We start from the raw sequence: 19,255 nt of genomic DNA on the forward strand, positions 1-19,255 counted from the left end.
CGTGGTGTAACTGGAGTGTGACACAGGTGGGTCCTGTGGACCTGTGAGCCTCACCTGCTGTAGACGTGACTGGCAGAGCTGTTCCCCAGGCCACCGGTGCCGTCCCCGAAGTCCCAGTGGTAAGCCACATCGGTGCCGAAGCTGAGTCTGCACTCAAAGGCCACAACGTCACCCACCAGAGCCCAGGAGGAGGACACGAGCCGGTTGGCGACGACTCTCCTCTGTGCCTGGACATGGTGGGGCTCCGAGGCCACGCTGCTGAGCCCATTGGAAGCCTGGACCACCACGCGGTACCTGTGGGGGAGGCCAGGTCACAGGAAGGACAGATGATGACGAGGGCTGGGACCAAAGTGAGAGAGCAGCTCCACATGACTTCAGAGAGAGGCGGGAGCTGACATTCATTTGTAGGGTTGTCAGAGCACCCAGTGACTTCTGCCTGCTGGAGACAGAGGCGTGGCACTGCTCCTCTTCATGACGTGATACACCTTTCACGGTCACTCGTGAGCACCGTCACCTTCCCTAGGAGTTCACTTCCGCCGTGAGGGTGGTGGAATGGCACCCGACCCTGGGACGGCCTGTTCCCAGGCCCTGCCCCTCCACTGCCTAGGGCCCCCTCACAGAAGCGCTGGGGGGCACTGGTGTGAACGGGTCCCTAAGTCATCTCAAGGGCAGCCTGGCATCTCCAGACGGCACTGAGCCTGCACCACAAGCAGCACCGTGGTGACGAGGACGCACGCACCCCTGGGGGACGCCGAGTCTCCTGCTGATGGTCCTCCGGGTCGTCCTCACCGGCCCAGCGTCTCCAAAGAGCCACGTGAAGTCCAGCGGTGTTGTTTCCTCGGTAACAGCCACAAAAGTGACGTCAGTGTCGGTGGCAAACACGGTTCCGTTCGTGTAGACGGAGACAGCTGTGGCAGAGGGAAGGGCTGGGATGGCCCAGGGATGGTGGGGGCCCATCCTCCCCTGTGGCCGAGAGTGGGGAGGGGCCTGCAGGTCCGAGTGACAGCTGTACTCAGGGTGGTGTAGGCCGCGTGGGGGCTGGGGTCCCTGCTCATCGAGTGGCTGGGCACCTCCTCTGACTGTGTGGACCCACCCGCACACGCCTTCCAATGGAAGCCATCGGGTCCATGGCTTCTAGGAGAGTCCCAGAGCCGCGCTATTCAAGGGCAAGCGGGGCCTTGGCAGCGCTAACCACGGACCCCAGGACTGCCTGTGCCTTTGACCTCGACCGGTGCAAGTTGGAATGGAAACGTACGCTGCATCTGGTACTGGATGGTCACGCGGGTCCAGGCCAGACTGCCGCCCCGAAGGGCCTGAGAGCTGAAGGACACATTGCAGGAGGACGTGGGGGAGAGGCGATGCATGACAACGGTGCCTGAGAGGACGAGAGTCGAACAGAGAGAGGGCAATCTTAGCGCGGAGTGGCCCCTCCCGAGTGGCTGTGTTTCCCACGCCCTTGCTCGCCCTCCTGCAATCCCAACAAGGGTCCAGCCCTGAAGCCTGCACTGAGGAGTCAGACGGGCCTGGGAAACAGACTTTGTCAGAATGCTTCTCACTAAAACATCCGTGTTTCCTCCCTCACGTGTGCACGCGAGGACGCCCTGGAGAGCCAAGGCGTCGGCTCTGTCGGAAGGGGCTTTGCTTTGTGCACAAGAAAGACCCACACGTGCGCTGTGCTGCTTGTGGAGCTGCCGCAGCTGGGGTACCCGCTGCCCGTCCCCCATCCCATGCACAGCTTACTTCTCAGACCCGTGGGGGAGCTGCCGAAGGCAAGGACTTGGCCCCTGTGGACGCTGCTGGCGTTCATGGTCACAGCTGCACCCGCGCGGCCCATTGCCAGGAAGTAAGGCCCGAGCCGCAGGGCAGCTCCGGGGGACTCCGTGTGAACAGCCACCTTGAGCGCATAGACGCCTCCTGCACCGGGAAGGGGGATGCCGCCCGTGAGCTGGGACACACATGCACCATGGCTGCGCTCTCAGGCCCCCTGGGGTGACGGACATGGGAACGACTCTTGGAGTCGCCTCCTGTTTTCTCCCATGGGAGCAGGGCTGTTGTGGGGGCTCACACTAAGGGGGCACAGCCTGGGGCTCACGCCACTGTCTCGAATCCTCTAGATAAGGGGGTGGCACGCTCACCGGCCCTGGGCCCTGGGGAGGGCCGTGTGGCTGACTGTGCCCCGGGAAGTCATGGGAGCAGCTGAGCGAACCACAATCAAGTGCCCCTCCCGGCGAACACGTGTGGGAGCCCGACAATGGCAGGTGGCAGAAATAGCCCCGATTCCTCCTGTCTTCACCCCCCAAGGCATGGCTACATGGTACTTGGCAGGTCATCCTGTCCAGTGGCCGGGCTGGTGGGTGGGGACCGGTGCCTATGCAATTGGATGGTTCTCACCCGCCCGTTCTCATGTGAGAAGCCAGCTGGCCCGCTGGGTAACACTAGGTGCATGACTGGCATCCCTGTTGTCATGGCCGAGAGCCACCTCTGGGCCACGCAGCCCTGCTAACTGGAGCCCCTCCCAGGTTTCACCACAGGACCTGGGCTGTGCCCCACCTCTAGCCCCCATAGCTTTGTCCCCAAACTGCAGCAGATGACCACAGTGGACGACCACTGAGGTGCAGAGTGGACATTCACCAAATCTCCCAAGGTGAGCAGGATGAACAAGTGAAGCCCACGGGTCTTAGCAAATGGCTTCCAACCTGCTCCCCCTTCCCATGCAGGTCGCCAGGCCAGCGCGTCTGCCGAGGGGCCTTGGACAAACCCTCACACACGAGGCCACGCTGTCTCCCTGGGGCTGGGAGGGGGTGTTAGGGAGATGAGCTGTGAGAGGGGCGGGCAGAGCACGTCCAGAGCCTTTGTCATCAGCAGGCGGGAGGTCCCACCCTCCAGGGTCTCCTTGGCCCCAGTGTCCCTACACGTCACTGGGTCTTACCCTCATCTGCTCCTGACACTGAGCCTGAGCATGTACCTGTCCTGTACTGGTGGTAGGTGGTGACAGCCACTTCCCTGGGTGTGCGGTGGACCCTCATCTGAACCCCTGAGCCATCCCCGAAATCCATCACCAGACAGAGATCCCCTCCGGGGGCCATTTGAATCCGGAACCCCAGCCTCAGTGGAGCCTGTGGTGAGCGGTGGATGACAGGACCAGCCACGTCTTCGGGGCCTGGGGCCAGCAAGGGTCTAGGGTGACAATGAGCACAGGGCTGGAGCTGCTCGCCCCCGGGTTGGGAGGTGATGGGGCTGCGGGTGTGGAGCAGTCTCAGAAGAGGGCTGTAGGGGCTGTGGGAAGAGGGGAAGGCGCTTCAGCTCCCACGACAGCCTGACACTTAGGGGGCATATCACCAGCATGGCCCGGGGACAGAGGCACTTCCCAGCAGGCGGGGGACCCTCATGGCTGAGGACTGGTGTTAGGGCCTCTGTGGCTGTCCTCCCCACTCTCAGGTGTCCCTCCTGTGTGCGGGCACTCTGAGAGCAGTGGCCGAACTGCACCGCCTCTGACATGGGGTCCCCGGCTTCTGGGCATGGCCCTGAATGAGGGTATCCCCAGGGGGACGCTGGCCTTGAGCCACCCTCAGTGTACCTTCTGGGCAAGATGGTTGACTGTGACACTGGGGTGCTGGTCTGAGCATGCACGGCCACCATGATGGGGGTCCCCACGGAGACAGTGGCCGAGGTGACATCCATTCTGGGAAGCCACTTGCGGGCCTCATCCTCTGTAGAGCGTGGTGGGCCCACAGCACAGGAGGGGGCCGCCACCTTCAGGCTGCAGGGGCCCATAGGACAGGAGTGCTGGAATTCACAGAGGCACCAGTGAGGGTCAGGACAGGCTGGTGGCTTCGGTGCTGGTATGGTCCTCAGTCAGATGGCCCTTGGAGGCGGGGCCTCATGTAGCCCTGCCCTCAGCTCAGGTGGGTTCCCCCACTGGCACGGGGGAGGAGGGTGTTGAAGGGGGGCATCCCTTCCTTCCAGGTGGCCCAGAGAGCACCCCCACACACTGTGGCCTGGAGGCCCTCTCAGCAGGAACTGGGGACAGTGCCAGTCGGAAGCCCAGGCTGCACACTTGCCCTGCTGGCAAAAAGTGTGCTTAAGTGTCAGCCATGGATCCCAGCCGACAGCTGAGACGTGGAGCTCAGAAAGGTGGCCCTACGTCATCCCCGATCACAGAGACAGATTTAGGCTGCACTTCCAAATGGCCCCCCAGCATCCAAAGGACTGAAAGTTCGAAACATGGTTGCCCACTGGCCCAAGGGCCATCTGTGCCCCTCACGCCCACCTGGATGGTGCCGTCCGCTTCTCCAACCACACACGTCAGGTGACGATGGGGACCAGGGCCACCACTGCTCCAACAGCTGGTGATTTCGAAGGGAGCTTCCTGGGGGCTCCTGGAAATGAGGGAAAGAGGAGAGCCGTCTACCTTCACTGCCTCCCCTGGTGGCGCATTGACCACTGCTCGCTACGGCAGCACTGTCTGTTCCACCTGCAGCCGTTAGTGCCATAAGTCAGGGGGACTCTCTGGGAGTCGTGACAGGTATCACCTGGGGACATGGCACAGGTGCTGCAGCCAGCATCCTGGTAGGACGTGTCACTGGGCACAGGGCACATTTACAGATTTACTGAAACCACAGCCACCGTCTGTCTCTGCCATCACGTTCTCACCACACACCTTCCCAGCAGCCAGATACTGGGCATCTCAGCCATCCCCTGAGGAACAGCCATCAAAAGCCACCATGTGGGGCATGGCTTGTCCAGGGACAGCCAGCTGGAGGGACACCTTGCAGGAAGGAGCAGCCAGAAGCAGGGGTGTGGGCAACCTCAACTGGGCACGGAGGCCACTGTCAGGACTGGCTCCTCTCTGAGGACCTGGGGACCCACGGCCAGTGTGGACAGTGAGCCAACCGGCCAACGGACGCCCTGTGGCATTGTCCTGAGGCTGCCACAGGCTGGGGGTGGGCTTTTGAACTTGAGCAAGGCTGCCGCACAGGCAAAGCCCTGTTTCCACAAGCCCGGCTCTGGTGTGATGGCCACGGAGCAGCCAGCAGAGGGCAATGAGGACACACACAGGTAGAGCCAGGGCACACTGTTGGGGGCAGGTGGTGGCAGGTGGTGGCACCAGGCTGAGCTGCAGCCTTGAGGATAGTTTCTGGGCAGAGGGTCTTCCCTGAGCCACACTGGTCTCCCACAGGCCAGAGCATGAGAATATGGGAGACGAGGTGGGGCCACCCTGGGCCACCCACATCATCCAGCAAAACCTTAGAGACTTTCTGCGAAGGTCTGGGGCACGTGAACCTAAGGACAGGCCAGCCTCACCATGTCCTTGAAGAGTAATCACCTACCACGGGGCCCTGAGCCCCCACAGCCTGTCAGGGTGACATCCAGAACACACCTCCCTCACAGGTGGCCCCTAACACCACCCCCTGCGCTATGCCTGTCACAGCCCTGCCTGAGGGCAGGCAGACAGCCGTGTGTCTGGCGTCCATTCTGCTATACCCCAGGCTGGCATGCGGACCAGGTCAAAGGACACTCATCACCGTGTCACGGCTGCAGCTGGATGGCAGCGCAGTTCTGGGTATGGCTCCTTAATCCCAGCAACTCCTTGAAAAATCACTTTTTTTCCTTTGCTGATGGAAAGAAGGTGGGTTACCCCTTCTGAAAGGGAAACTGCTGAAGGACATGAACTTGGAAGTCAGCCCACATGTCCTGGGAACAGGCAGCTCACCTTTCCTGGTTGCCAGGAAGGCCCCTGGCCGGCTCCTGGGCCCTCAGGGTTGAGGTTGAGATCTTCCCTGGGGTCAGCAGGTCACAGCCCTGACAGCCGGCTGGCCAGCTTCCTTTGAGACCACCTGGAATAGAGGGATGCTGAATAGCCCTGGCTGCCGATTTCTGCCCTGTGAGTGCTGCAGGTCAGGACGTGCGTCCCACCTGGGCAACAAGGGGACACCATGCTAGATACCCCTAATCAGCAACAGTGGTCCCCTCACTCCTCTCAGAAAGTCCCTCTTGTCCCGCACACTGGGCATAGGGCCAGTTATCTGCCTGAGAGGCACCCACCCAGGGAGCCCTCAGGGACCCTGAGGAAGGCCGACCAGGGAGGACACGGGCACTGTGGCTCAGGCCACTCTGGGCTTTTCACAGCAGCGACTGGCAGCCCGCTGCCCCTCCCTGGCCCTCTGTTTCATTGGGTGATGTACTGCGGCCAACCTCTTGACTCTGGCTCAGGGCAAATTAGAAGAAAGGGACTCCACAATGACCGGAGGGGTGGGGTGGGAGGCAGGGAGGGCCTGGGGTGCTCAGAAGGTCCGGGGGGAGGGGGAGGTTGCTGAGGAGCCCGCAGGGCACCTGGGTCTCAGGCATTGCTGTCTTCCNGGAGGACACGGGCACTGTGGCTCAGGCCACTCTGGGCTTTTCACAGCAGCGACTGGCAGCCCGCTGCCCCTCCCTGGCCCTCTGTTTCATTGGGTGATGTACTGCGGCCAACCTCTTGACTCTGGCTCAGGGCAAATTAGAAGAAAGGGACTCCACAATGACCGGAGGGGTGGGGTGGGAGGCAGGGAAGGCCTGGGGTGCTCAGAAGGTCCGGGGGGAGGGGGAGGTTGCTGAGGAGCCCGCAGGGCATCTGGGTCTCAGGCAGGTTTGTGTGGCCTGTTCCCCAGGCATTGCTGTCTTCCAGGACGGCGCCTCACCAGAGCCTGAGCCCCAGGGGGTTTAACATGGGCTGTTGGGTCTGACCCTCAGCCCCTGCCGCCACCTGGCCCCTCACAGCTACCCCACCCCCTGGTTCCCTCCCTGCTGCTCTGCTGGGGGTGAATCCCAGCAACTCCAGGGAATGTGTGCTTTCTTTCACTGGTGACATGCTCTTTAATGTCCCCATGCTTACAGGAAGGACTCACTGCAAACAGCATCCCCCAGAGGCAGCGGTGTCCTCCCAGCGGGAGGACCGACATTTGTCACCCTCCTGTTGAGTAGGAAGCCTGGCTCAGAGCCACCTGCTTGAGCTGCCCTGGCCCCACAGGTCAGGGGGTGGTGACCGCCTACTCCACCTTCTCCTTCCCGGTGGCACGGGACATAAGGTACCCAACACCACTGCCCTGCACTGAAGTGCACGAAGGCCGCACATGCCAGCAGACAAGGAACAAGGAAGGGATGCAACTGAGAACTGTCCCTGCATGGTCCCATGAGCTGGCCATGGCTGAGGGGGGCTACCCGTGTTTAAACCTACGTAAATAAAGGTTAGGGGTCTGGGTAGCTTCTCATCACATCAGCGCTGTGCTGAGGGCTCTGGGTGTGGACCCAGGACGCCCATCACTGTGGAATATTCTGGAGGCCAGCGCTGGGTGGGAAGCTGAGGGCCTGTGGGCACCCCACACTCAGCTCTGGGTGACAGAGGAAGCGGCCGAGGCACATCTTCCTGAGGTGGGGACCCACAGGACAGACCCCCCCCCCAGGACCACCCTCCCAGTGCCACAGGGGTGCTGGGTGATGCCGGTTTTGGGCAGTGGGGGCAGGGGCGGTCACACCTGCAACTCAGGTACGCAAGGAACAGGGCGGCTCAACAGCTCATCCTAGTGAGAGGCGGGCCCTGGGCTTAGCCCTTGGGACAGGGCCAGGTTCTGACTGCTCTACAGGGAGCTCACCTGGGGACACGCCTGGCAGGCGCATCCCAACCCCGCAATTCCCAATCTCAGTGCATAAGCAGCTGCACTCGGGCTTATCAGGAAGCAAAGGTGCCAGCTGCTTCCAGGCCCCCGGCCCTGCAGGGCCCTGCACGCAGCCAGGCACTCCGCCTGCCACCCCCACCTGTCCCCACCTGCCCCAGCTCACCGCTGGGCTGTCCTGGGAGTGGGGCTTGGGCACATACATCTCTGTCACCTATTGCGCTGAGGCAGAGACGGAAGGAAACCACTAGATCCTGGTGGAAGGCACTTACCTTCATCTGAGTGGCTCCCAGGGGCAGACGGCAGCAAGGTCAGCAGGGCCAGGGCAGAGGCCAGCAGGCTGCAGCCCGGGCCCATGACTCCACTCTCCTAGATCCCAGCCTGGGGCAAAGCCTCACAGGCTCCCTCCGCCAGTTTGCATCTGGGGACCTGGCCAACCACATGGAGCCCCTGGAAATACTCCTCCCCAGAGCTGGGGTCCCACCCCCACTGTGGGGCTACTTCCCTCAGATCAAAGTGTCCTGAAGGGTGTCAATGAGAGTCCACTGGGGGGCCACAGAGCAGCTGCACTAAGTCAATCTGGTGACGATGACACAGCTGGGGCCCTGGCCCTCATGGGCCGCCTGCAGCTGATTTCCAANCAGCAGGGCCAGGGCAGAGGCCAGCAGGCTGCAGCCCGGGCCCATGACTCCACTCTCCTAGATCCCAGCCTGGGGCAAAGCCTCACAGGCTCCCTCCGCCAGTTTGCATCTGGGGACCTGGCCAACCACATGGAACCCCTGGAAATACTCCTCCCCAGAGCTGGGGTCCCACCCCCACTGCGGGGCTACTTCCCTCAGATCAAAGTGTCCTGAAGGGTGTCAATGAGAGTCCACTGGGGGGCCACAGAGCAGCTGCACTAAGTCAATCTGGTGATGATGACACAGCTGGGGCCCTGGCCCTCATGGGCCGCCTGCAGCTGATTTCCAAGGTGGAGAGAACACAAACCTCCTGCACCTGGGACTGAAGGAGTCACTGTCTGGACAAGTTGTGATTGTTGAGTTAACAAGTCAGGTGCTCTGACCCTGCCTTCCTCCCCACTGGCTCGAGTCTGATCAGACATCAGAGCTCAGTGTCCCCCCACACAGGCTGTCCCCAAAGGCGTTTGGTCCTTTGCTCACTGGGAGTGTGGGAAGATGTCAGCCCCTAGCTGCTCTCTCTGACCCCTCCCCCTTCTCTCTGCAAAGACACTTGCAGCAGGTCCCCTGGAAGGGACACCCCTGTCACGGTGTCAACCATGCTTCAGCATGAAGTGTTTGAGCTCAGTCATTTCTCTGGAAAGCACATTAAGAAAAGGAAATCAGCGTGACCACCACTGGCCATGCCCATCAAGAACATGAATGCCATGCACCCATCACCACCTGTGTGGAGCCAGGGCCCCAGCCAGGGTCCCCGAGCAGCATCCCCGCAGGGAGGGTGACCAGCCACTTGCAGGTCAGTCCTGGGCAGCTGGTGTGGGCCCAGGGTGGCCCCGGGGAGCGTGGGCCTGGGAACGACCCCCAGGACAGTCCCACCCACTCATGGCAGATTGTGGCCCAGCCATGGTCAGCAATGGCGTGCATGTCCACCACCTACAGGTTGCTGTGCTAGGGCTCTGCCCCCTGCAGGCTGGTCAGGAATTTGCTCTTTCCTGAGCTGTGAAAGGCGGCCTCAGGGGTGCTGTCAGTAAAGCAGGGCTGGGAGTCTCCCTGAGTCCAATGGGGAGGGAGGAGCCACCTCCCTCGCCCCGTGCTCGAGGCTCCTGAGAGGCCCAGGCAGAGGCCCCACAAGTGCAGAGCTGCCTGTCCCACTGAGATGCAGCAGCAGCACCGCCCCAACTCCCAGGGACACCCCCTGGCCACACCGCACACAGGAACCTTGAGCCACCCACAGGGCCACACGATTGGCACTGCCCGCACTCACAGCACCAAGGGCAGGGGTGGCCACTCTGAAACGTATCCGTCATTATCCCGGCCACTGAGCCGCAGTGCAGGAAAGGGTCACACTCAGAGTCCGAGTCCTGGGCTCTCACCTGTCCCTGCTGCCAGCTGTGTAGGCCAGGGCAGGTCCCCGAGGCGGGCCTGCCCAATGAGCAGCCGTGGGGCACACCCTGGGGGTGCTGAGCTGCTTGGCCAGGATAGGCCCGCCATGTCCCTCAGCAAGGCCACAACACACAGCTGGACACGCGTGTTAAATCCCTAAGGATGCTGAGTGCACTCTGTGTAATGTGGGCAAGGAGACGCTCTCTCACAAGTAACTTGCACTAAGAAGCAGTGCCCTCTTTAGACACCAAGCAGCATTGTTCCAATACTCAGAGATCACTGAGTTCCAACCACAGACGCACCTTCTCCGACAGAAATCAGGCCCTGCTGCGCACTGGGACCCAAAGCCTCAGCGCTACAGCTGCGGCTCTGAGGCAGGCTGGAGGAAGGGGAGAGGCTGCACAGCAGGGACAGTGAGGCCCTGACTTTAAACTGTTAGTGTGACAGGATGTCACAGCCCGCTTGAGCCAACGTCAAGAAGCCCCCAAAGTCACTTGAACATAGGAGGAGTCACAGAAGACCTTTCCGGCCTGCTCCCACCCCACCCCTTCCTCTGATTCTAAGTGGCCGCCTCACTCCTTTGTTTGCTGAGGTGCTGAGAGACCATGTGGTGTGCACCCCTGTGGTGCGCACCCCTATGAGTCAGCTGTACCAGGAGAAACGACGCCGTGCCCCAGGGCTAGCAGGCAGTGGGTCCCCCAGAGCCAAACACCATGATGCAGACAGACGCTGAGGAGTCTTGCTTGTTCCTCATCTGGACACATAGGTGTTCCTTCCAGAATGACAGGTCCCATGCCCTGGGAAAGAACGGTCACCTGGGACCCACACTGGCCTGAGGGGATCCAGGGAGGTGGGCATCCCAGAGCTTCATGGTGTTACAAGGCCCCACGCTGCAGCTAGAGCCCGGGCCACTCCGTCCAACCTAGGGGCAGAGCTGGACAGGTGAGCCCAGGGTGCCGGAAGTGGTCCAGGTCTGTCCTGCAGGTGCTCCCACCACACTGTGCTGAGCTGGACATAGGGCCATGGGGCAGATGTGCCACATGGACAAGTCTGAATGCAGGAGGGTCTTTGCCACTTCAGTAAAAAGTCCTCCTTAGAGTCTGGGAAGATTCTCTTCCCAATGTCTTAGGAGCAAAACAAAACAGACACCAGAACAAGAAAGTAACAAAGTAATGTGTTTATCCAACTGTGTTTCATTAACTCATTTCTTAGCTGAGAGGCAACGAGGGAAAACAAGGAGGAACACGCACAGAGGGACTGTGCTGCTGGAGGACCCCCAGGCAACCAGACGTGCCCAGCAGCCTGTCGGGTCCCAGTGGAGAGCCCCAGCGCCCAGTGGTCCGTGGCGCTATGACAAGGCCGGGATGAAGTACTGCAGGGCCACGTCCTCATGGAGCAAGTCGAAGTGGACCATCTTGTGACTCATGACGTCTAGGGGCAGAAGACACTGTTACCGTGGAGCCTCCAGCACACCCATCCCCAAATCCTGGAAGCCCTCCGACCCAGGTGCTGTCTAATCCAGGAGCGCCTGCCCCCGCAGGCATGGGAGACGAAGCTGAGGTCAGGCACCGCCTGAAGAAAGGTAAACTCCGCGGAGGCACCACCCCAGGAGGAGTGCCAGGAGGAAAAGTGGCCGCCGAGTGGGACAGCCGGGTGGCCAGGACCCAGGACCACTGGGCGCAGAGTGGGGCTGCTCAAAGGAAACCAGTGAGGCTGGAGGGAGGCAGGCAGTGGGGACACACAGTGCAGAGCGCTCTGGCAGAAGCACCCCCAACCCTCAGCCGGCCAGGGGACGTGCTGGAGCCCAGGCCACAACCCCTCCAGAGCAGCACAGGCAGCCCCCGGCAACCCCCTTCTCTCCCACTCCTGTGCGTCACCCACACAGGGCCTTCCCACCGCACCTGGCCTACCCCTCCTGCGGTCTCTCCTCCAGACTCTCATTCTAAAGACATCTAGAATGTTCCATTTCTTCTTTACACAGTGCGGACCACTAGGCACACCCCAGGCCCTCCCTCCTCTTTCTCAGCTCTGTCCCCTGGTGGCTCAGTGTCAGAGGCTGTGAGCAGGGCAGTGAGGAGACAAGCCAGGCCCTTGAGGGTGTGGCTGATGTGCACCGGTGCCAGGCAGGCATGCAGCCCAGGGAGCCAGGTCAGCCGGAGACACGGGACGAAGACCTCAGACATGGGACAGCTGCGGGAGTATGTTGGGCTGGGGCACAGGAAGGAGAAAGAGGTGTCATGGTGGACTCTGAATTCACACCAGACGGTGTCAGGGCTCCGTGGATGGCAGGTCAGGCTGACAAGACAGGACGGTCAGCACGCACTCCTGCCGCGCCACTCTCACCGTGCCTCTCCGAGTACAGACCACAGGTGAGGCCCAGCGAGTCAGTGAGGACCCACCTCCAGCACCTCTGAACCCGGGAAAACCCACACACCAGGTGGCCTGGGAAGACCAGAGGCCACAAGACCCAGCGGCTATGTGTGGACGAGGCACACAGAGCCCAGAGCCCAGGAGACTGTGGCTGACTCAGGAGTTGATACATGAGGACAAGCCTGGGGCACACTCACTGCAGACGGCCTTGGTCGGGTTCACCTGCTGTCCAGCAAGAAACTGCAGGAACTTCCTGATGTCCACATGCACTTCCGCCATCTGCTCGGGGTCTCTGTCCTGAGAGGCAGCTTCGGAGGCTGAAACAGGAGCATATGCAGATGTAACAGGGCCCAGGGACGGCTCTATGGCTGTGCTGAAACATGGGCCACGCTGCCCCGGTGTCAGCGTCTGGAGAAACGCCTCAAGGTGGAGGCACCACAACTCCTCACACGAGCACCGAGCACTGGTGGGTCCTGACTCTAAAGTCCTGCATCAGGGAAATTGTCCTTCCAGGGACCTAACACATGACCCAAGCACCCCCTTCAGGTCTAAGAGGGCGGTGTCCCTTAGTGTCATTACATGCAGCCAGTGCAGGGTCTGGGACCCTAGAGGGAGAGCAGACGCCCTTTTGGCCCGGGAGAGGCATCAGTAAGACCTGTTTGCTGTTCATTAAAAGAACAAGATGAGGGAGATGGGAATGGGCCCCTTGCTCAGCTCTTACCCGCACCATGCCCCCGAACACACCAAATGTGTGGCCCAAACCCCTGCAGCAGCCCGGAGACACGCACGCGCAGCCCTGCAGCGAGCCGGGTTGATTCTGAAAGTGGCAGGGCCTCCGTTTGGGGCATGTGTGTGACTGGAAGGGTTTCCACGGCACAAATCGTCACTTTCCCCAGTCCTGCCTGGTCCTCCCTGCCTGCCCCACCCCGCCCTCCTTGCCCCATGTCAGTCAGCCCCTTGTCCACATTTACAGCACGGATTCTGTGGTCCCTCATCACCTTGTGTAAGACAATCTGATTCATGAGAAAAGCCTGCATTTGCCAACCTGATTTTCTCTGTTAAAGGGACCCACGCAGGAGAATAAAGAAATGTCCTCTACCCTTCCAACTGCACCCCAGGTGGGAACTTGCTGACTTTCATGGCAGGCGTGGGGGTTTCAGAGCTGTCAGGGCCCTTGGTTCCCAGACCCCGAGCCCCGCTCAGCCCTGGCGCAGACACAGCCCCTCCGCCAGGAGCCCGCCCATCCACGCCCCCATCTGCTTCGGTGGTAGACAAGCCCACCTGTTGCCTGATCTCTCCTCAGGCACATGGCAGGCACTAAAGTCACACATCTTCCCAGTTAGAGGCCTCAGTAAGGTGTGAAACAACCAATTTTTCAGAAGCAAAACCCTACCCACCAGAAAACTCACCTAATGGAGGATTTCCAAGATCTTTAAAATGAGTGGTAACACACACTAATTCAGATTCTATTTTCAAGTTCAAATCTCCATTCAGGTTTGCTTCAATAATCTGCAAATATAGTATTTTACAGCCTTCAAAAAAGCAACAGCCCCGCAAGACATCAGCTCCCACCACTGCAGACAACAGGTCGCGCCACAAATCCCAGGCCCTCCACATGGCACTGAGGCTCGCACAGCACCAGTGAGAGGGCACGGCCAAGAACCAGGACTCGGGGACCCCCAGGAGAGGGGCCCTCAGAGCGGAGAGCTTGGCAGGGATGCCTGGAGGTAGGTGGAAGCGGCTGGCAGGTAGGAGGCCCGACTCCCTCACAAGGGAAGAGGCGATAGGAGCAGGAGCCCTGGGCAGGAGGATGGCATCCTGGGCCCAGGAGGGGAGGGAACGAGGCCAAGGGCCCAGACCTCTTGTGGCAGTGGCTGCAGGCCCTCCCTCCCCTGCACAGGAAGAATGGACCCGAGGGGCCTCTGGTGAGCTGCCCTGCCCTTCTCTCCTGGGCTCTGAAGCTCCACAGGTCCCTGGGTGTCCCCAGAGGGGCCTCCAGTAGACAACTGGCCCACACTGCGGCAGCCACGGGGGCACCGTGTGGCGTGCTACCACTGTGTCATCAGAAGCCGACTGTAGGTCAAAATGAACTGAGGTGAAGCCGGGAAGGACAGCTACTCTTAGGGGAGCACAGCTGGAGACGCGGAATGGCCCCCACACTCTCTGTAGGCTTGGAAAACCTCTGCAGCCCGAGAGCTCTGCCAGCCGCATTCTGTCCCAGGCCCACCAACGGTGCTCAGTGACAGCCCTTGGAACGCCAGTCCCACGGAGGGCTGAAGGGCGGGGATGCAAAGACGGCTGAGACAGAGCTTCCCTGTCCAAGGAGCAGGCAGGGCATCAGGGGATCCAAGACACTAGCGGGCAGTTCATCACGCAGCCCCAGCAGTAGGGGGAGGGCGGGGGTTTCGGCACACGGTAGAAAGACTAAGTGCCTCCCAGAAGATGGTGGGATAGCGCTGGGAAGAATGGCATTGTGGGAAGGACAGCACCGAGGGTGGCCCTGCAGGGGGCAGGGCAGTGCTCTGGCTGGGGAAGGGAAGAGCTCAGGAGAAGCCCAGCTGTGAATGAGGTCACCCCCCCAGTGCCCGATGCTGTCCTGTGCTATGGCATTTCGTGACGTTGCTGAGGACTACGGGAAAAACAAATGGAAGAGTAGCATGCCACCTGCCTGGTGTGCACATGCTTAGAAGGGGTGGTGGCCTAGAGGGCTGTATCCTGGGCTCACTGCTGCCATCAGGGCCTCATGAAAACACGTGCATCAGCAGGTAGGGTGTGTGGTCTGTGCCAGTGCGAGGAGAGGGAGCCAGGGTGGCATGCACCGATAGTGCCTGTGAGTGTGGCCATGGGGCATGCAGGCAGGTGTGACAGCTCTCCCCCAGGGGGTGCTGGAGGGCACCCCCACCCTCGCAGGCTCACAGCCTGGAGCAGACCCTCAGAGCTCTTGTCTAAAGAGGTGGTAACTTACGAGGTGATTGCTGATGTTTTTCATCTTCTCCACCACACTCTTCATGGTCTTCAAGACCGGCAAATAAATACTAACCTGCAGACCCAGGGGGAGAACCAGAGTGTGACTTCCCGGCACAGGCCAGAGCCCACAGGGCGTGCTCGCTCCCGGGGCTGGGTGGGCCCCTGGGCTTCAAAGCTTTGGAACCCCGGGTTTTAAATGGTCTGAGTGAAGTTCTTCGTAGAACACGGCAAGAAAAACAATGAGACAGTTTCGCTCCCTCACACCTGCCTCCAGTCACCTCAGCAACCAGGTCCCAGGGGGCACTGCTGGCTCCAGGACAGCCCAGCTGGCCCTGCAGCTCCAGACCCCTGTGTGCCCAGGGAGATGCGTCCCTAATGGACGCACCCAAGGCCCAGGCCTTTCTGCCTGGGAAAGAAGCTTGAGGATGTCCCTGCACCCCTCGCACTGGCGTCGGACGGGCTCCCACTGGTGCTCGACATGCTGCTGCGTCCCAGGTGTGCGGTCGGCCCCCCTGGAATCCATTCCACGTTCATCACCACTCCTCCACCAAGTTGTGGCTGAGAGGCAAGGGACCCTTGGGCACCACCTTTGCTTCCCATCACCCTGGGCTCCCTCCAGCAGTCCCAGAGCAGCTTCTCCCTCTGGGCTGTCCCTCACATTTCGAGGAGTGGTTACTTTCTGTGACCCCCAAGCCAGTACCCGAGGCCCCCTCTGCCGATAGCAGTGTGGTCCTGCGAGGCCCTTCCACACGGGTGCCACTCACGTCAGAGTCGGGGACCATGGGCTCTTGCAAGTTCTTCCACAGCTTCCTGGGAATGACCTTGATAGGGATGTCGTGGGTCACCATGCGGCTGCTGTTGGATGCAGATGACTGCCAAGAGGAGAGTCCAAAAGTGTTTCTGTTCGTCTCTTGCCGTGACAACACCGGCCACCTTCCCAGTGTCTCACAGCCCACCCATGGCCCCAGGCTGTCCGGGAGGTCCAAGGTGCCTGCTGCTGGCCACGCACCAGCTCAACCGACACCGTCAGGCAGGGAAAGTGCTTGTTTGTCAGTTTGACTTTCAGGGAGCGGGCGTTCTGGGCTGTTTTCAAGGCGCGAAAGAGATTCTCCGATGTGAGCTCTACGTAGATCTCATTGTTCTCCTCAGAGACCCCTTCCATCTGGAACTCGCTAAAGAAGTTCTCCTGAGAGAGGCCACGAGGTCACCAGGGTGCAGCCGTGTCCCCTCCAGCCTGCAGCATGGGCTGTGGGGCCTGCTCACCTGTGGTAGCTCGCACCACATGCTGACCCCGCCACCGGCTGCCGTGTCAGCTAGGATGAAGTTGAGTTTCTGTGGGCGGATACGTAGGGTGCAGGTGCGGGCCAGCTTAGCCACCATGCAGCTGACGCCTGTGGGGGTGAGCGCGGGGTCACCGTACAGGATGGTGGTACCACACTGGGGCCCACATTGGGGCCCCAGGGGTCTGGCGAGCCTCTCGGCCCCCGGCGCACAGGCTCTGAGTGTGGGCACTGAAGCGGAGTGAGCCTTCTCTCACCCCTGGGCTGGCATGGCCAGGCACACTGGCCCTGGGAAGGCCTGAGCCCAGGAAACCACCTCCACCAGGTTAGGGAAGCAACTGAACCAGAATTGGGTGTCTCCATCCTGGGCATGGGCACCGCTGCACTCAGTCACTGTCCCATTGCTCTCGGTCCCCATCCCTCTGTCCTGGGTCCACATCCCATTGTCCTAGGTCCTGGTTTCATTGTCTTTAGTCCCTGTCCTGTTGCCCTGGGTCCTCGTCCCTTTGTCCTCTATCCCTGTCCCTGTCCCATTGCCCTCAGCCCTTGTCCTGTTATCCTAGGTCCCCATCCCATTGCCCTTGGTCCTTGTCCCTGTCCCATTATCCTTGGTACCTGTCCTGTTGCCCTCGGTCCCCCCGTCATACTGCCCTGGGTGCCAGTTTCATTGTCCTCAGTCCCTGTCCTGTTGTCCTGGGTCCCCATCCCACTGCCCTGGGTCCCTATCCCTGTCCCATTATCCTTGGTACCTGTCCTGTTGCCTTCAGTCCCCATTCCACTGCCTTGGGGCCCTGTCCCATTGCCCTGGATCCCTGTCCCTGTCCCATTGTACTCAGTTCCTGTCCTGTTGTCCTGGGTCCATGTCCCATTGCCCTTGGTCCCCGACCCACTGCCCTGGCTCCCTGTCCCATTGTCCTCAGTCCAAGTCCTGTTATCCTGAGCCTCCATCCCCACTGCCTTTGGTCCCCATCACACTGCCTTGGGTTCCCGTCCCACTGCCCTGAGTCCCTGTCCCATTGTCCTCAGTCCCCATCCCACTACCCTGGGTCTCTGTTCCTGTCCCATTGCCCTCAGTCTCCATCCCACTGCCTTGAATCCCTGTCCCATTGCCCTCGGTCCCTGTCCCATTGTCCTCAGTCTCCATCCCACTGCCCTGGGTCTCTGTTCCTGTCCCATTGCCCTCAGTCTCCATCCCACTGCCCTGGGCCCCGGTCCTGTTGTCTCGGTCCTGGTTTCACTGTCCTCAGTCCCCATCCCATTGCCCTGGGTCCCCATCCCACTGCCCTGGGTCCCCGTCCCTAACCCATTGTCCTCAGTCCCCGTCCCACTCACTGCCCTGGGTCCCCGTTCCGTTACCCTGGGTCCCAGTCCCTGTCCCAATGCCCTCCGTCCCCATCCTGCTGCCGGGGTTCTCATACCCGTCCGTTGTCCTCAGTCCCCTTCCCGCTGCCCACGGTCCCCGTCCGGCTATCCTGGGTCCCCATTCCACTGCCCTGGGTCTCCGTCCCCTGCTGTCAGTCCCCATTCCACTGCCGACGGTGCCCACGCCCCTCACGTCCGCGCGGCGCCTTCAGGCGCGTCTATCACCCTCGTGGGAAGCCCGCCGCGCGCCGTCTGCTTCCAGGCCCGCCCTCCTCCGTCCCTCTCCACAGCCCCGCGCAACCAAGACCCGCTCACGCGTGAAGTGGTTCAGACAGGCCGCATCCACAATCTTGGCGCGAAACTTCATGGTGGGGCGCTGCGCGCGCGCGCGCGCGAGCCCAGCAGGCGGCGGACTGGAGCTCCGCCCTTAGCGTCCCGCCGGAAACGCGGCCGGGCGCCCGTAGGTTCCGCCCCGGCCGGAGGCCCCAGCCTTTGCTATCCCGGAATCCTCAATGTCCAGGTGCGAGAAGTTCTGAGTATTCCCAGGTTGAAAGAACGCTGTGACACCTTTTCCCAATTCTCTTGAAACGTTAAAAACCCCGTTGTTCACTGATAAAGGATTAAATGAAAGGGTGCTTACACACACACCTTTCTGCTGTAGGGCCGCTTAAGAACCTTGGCAGCACTGAGTCGGATTGTGGATTTAACGTTTTAAAGTTTTAAAGGGTGGTGAACACAGGATTTTAAAGAATGCTGATGTTAAGTGATAATTCTACAATTTTGTCTAATGATGAATTTATTTCACCAGATCCTGTTAAAATTCTTACAGTGTAAATAACGGAAACTATGTAGACTTCAAAAAACCAAAGAGAAAATGGGACAAAAATGGTATCCAACTTGGTTTTTCAAAGACAAGATTATCCATGTTAACAATGTTATTTTTAACTGTGCTTTGCAAAGGAGTCTGCCATTTTGTTTTTACTTGCTGTAGAATCTAGGTATAAAAATAACTCAAATTATTAAAGTGCAAAATGTAAAAACTACGGTTTTTCCTGTTGTAAGACTATAACATGAAGCTGAATTCCAGTCTACATTGTTACACACGAGTGTTTGCCGAACCAAACACGAGGTAATGTCATGTTTAATTCTTTTGTTAACCCGCTTCATTACTTTGTAAATTAAATGTAAAAGTGAGATCAATTATTAAATGATGTGGTTGCTATAGAGATCATAAATATGATTTTAAAATGTAACAAATAAGCCTTGTAAGCAGTGCTTCATAGTAAACTGACCTTTACTTTAACTTGTTTTATTCCATAAATAAAACTGTTTAAAAACTTCCTAAGACTTGTGTGATTATGCATTCTGTACAGACAAAAGACCCAAATAGTACAAGAAATTTTGACCCAATTGATAAAAAAACTGTACTAATCCTTTCTTGAAAGACAAAAGGAATCTTACGCACTTTGCAGTTTTTTTAAATTTAAATTTTAAATTTAGCCAATTAATGATTCAATATTTCAGAATTGATAATATATTGACACTACTTCCCCACATTTTTTCAAAT

The 19,255-nt window shown here is 59.7% G+C and overlaps 2 protein-coding genes across 3 annotated transcripts in view; both read right to left on the minus strand.

The window, feature by feature from the left end:
* PKD1L1 (polycystin 1 like 1, transient receptor potential channel interacting) overlaps window positions 1–8,006 on the minus strand; it is a 51,838-nt gene extending 43,832 nt beyond the window's left edge. The window contains exons 1-9 of the mRNA XM_037041294.1: window positions 7,922–8,006; window positions 5,714–5,837; window positions 4,271–4,379; window positions 3,578–3,786; window positions 2,966–3,276; window positions 1,741–1,914; window positions 1,256–1,375; window positions 740–908; window positions 55–294 (exon numbers count right to left, since the gene is read on the minus strand). Of these exons, the coding sequence (XP_036897189.1) occupies window positions 55–294; window positions 740–908; window positions 1,256–1,375; window positions 1,741–1,914; window positions 2,966–3,276; window positions 3,578–3,786; window positions 4,271–4,379; window positions 5,714–5,837; window positions 7,922–8,006 (1,541 nt within the window). The remainder of the gene's footprint in view (window positions 1–54; window positions 295–739; window positions 909–1,255; window positions 1,376–1,740; window positions 1,915–2,965; window positions 3,277–3,577; window positions 3,787–4,270; window positions 4,380–5,713; window positions 5,838–7,921) is intronic.
* A 2,858-nt stretch (window positions 8,007–10,864) lies between these two features.
* On the minus strand, window positions 10,865–18,103 carry HUS1 (HUS1 checkpoint clamp component). 2 transcript variants are annotated; one of them, XM_037041062.1, is made up of 8 exons: window positions 18,004–18,103; window positions 16,310–16,437; window positions 16,056–16,232; window positions 15,811–15,918; window positions 15,045–15,119; window positions 13,489–13,588; window positions 12,277–12,396; window positions 10,865–11,140 (listed from the first exon to the last, which is right to left on the minus strand). In XM_037041062.1, exons 1-8 carry the CDS (start codon window positions 18,053–18,055, stop codon window positions 11,058–11,060), a joined length of 843 nt encoding a protein of 280 aa, XP_036896957.1. In that variant the 5' UTR covers window positions 18,056–18,103; the 3' UTR covers window positions 10,865–11,057. The 2 variants fall into 2 exon arrangements, with proteins under 2 accessions (XP_036896957.1, XP_036896958.1); XM_037041063.1 differs by lacking the exon at window positions 18,004–18,103 and adding an exon at window positions 17,882–17,975.
* Window positions 18,104–19,255: the final 1,152 nt, after the last annotated feature.

Source organism: Sturnira hondurensis, unplaced genomic scaffold (genome assembly GCF_014824575.4).
Source record: "Sturnira hondurensis isolate 20B ecotype Veracruz unplaced genomic scaffold, ASM1482457v3 Scaffold0002840, whole genome shotgun sequence".
Lineage (NCBI taxonomy): Eukaryota > Metazoa > Chordata > Mammalia > Chiroptera > Phyllostomidae > Sturnira > Sturnira hondurensis.

What these genes read in the sequence shown, in the direction of transcription:
- HUS1 (XM_037041062.1), bottom strand. Translation starts at nt 18,055, where the DNA reads ATGAAGTTTCGCGCCAAGATTGTGGATGCGGCCTGTCTGAACCACTTC. An exon ending in CTGTCTGAACCACTTCACGC is followed by an intron (nt 16,438 to 18,003) that starts GTGAGCGGGTCT and finishes TCACCCCCACAG; the next exon opens with GCGTCAGCTGCATGGTGGCT. An exon ending in AAAACATCAGCAATCACCTC is followed by an intron (nt 13,589 to 15,044) that starts GTAAGTTACCAC and finishes CTATATTTGCAG; the next exon opens with ATTATTGAAGCAAACCTGAA.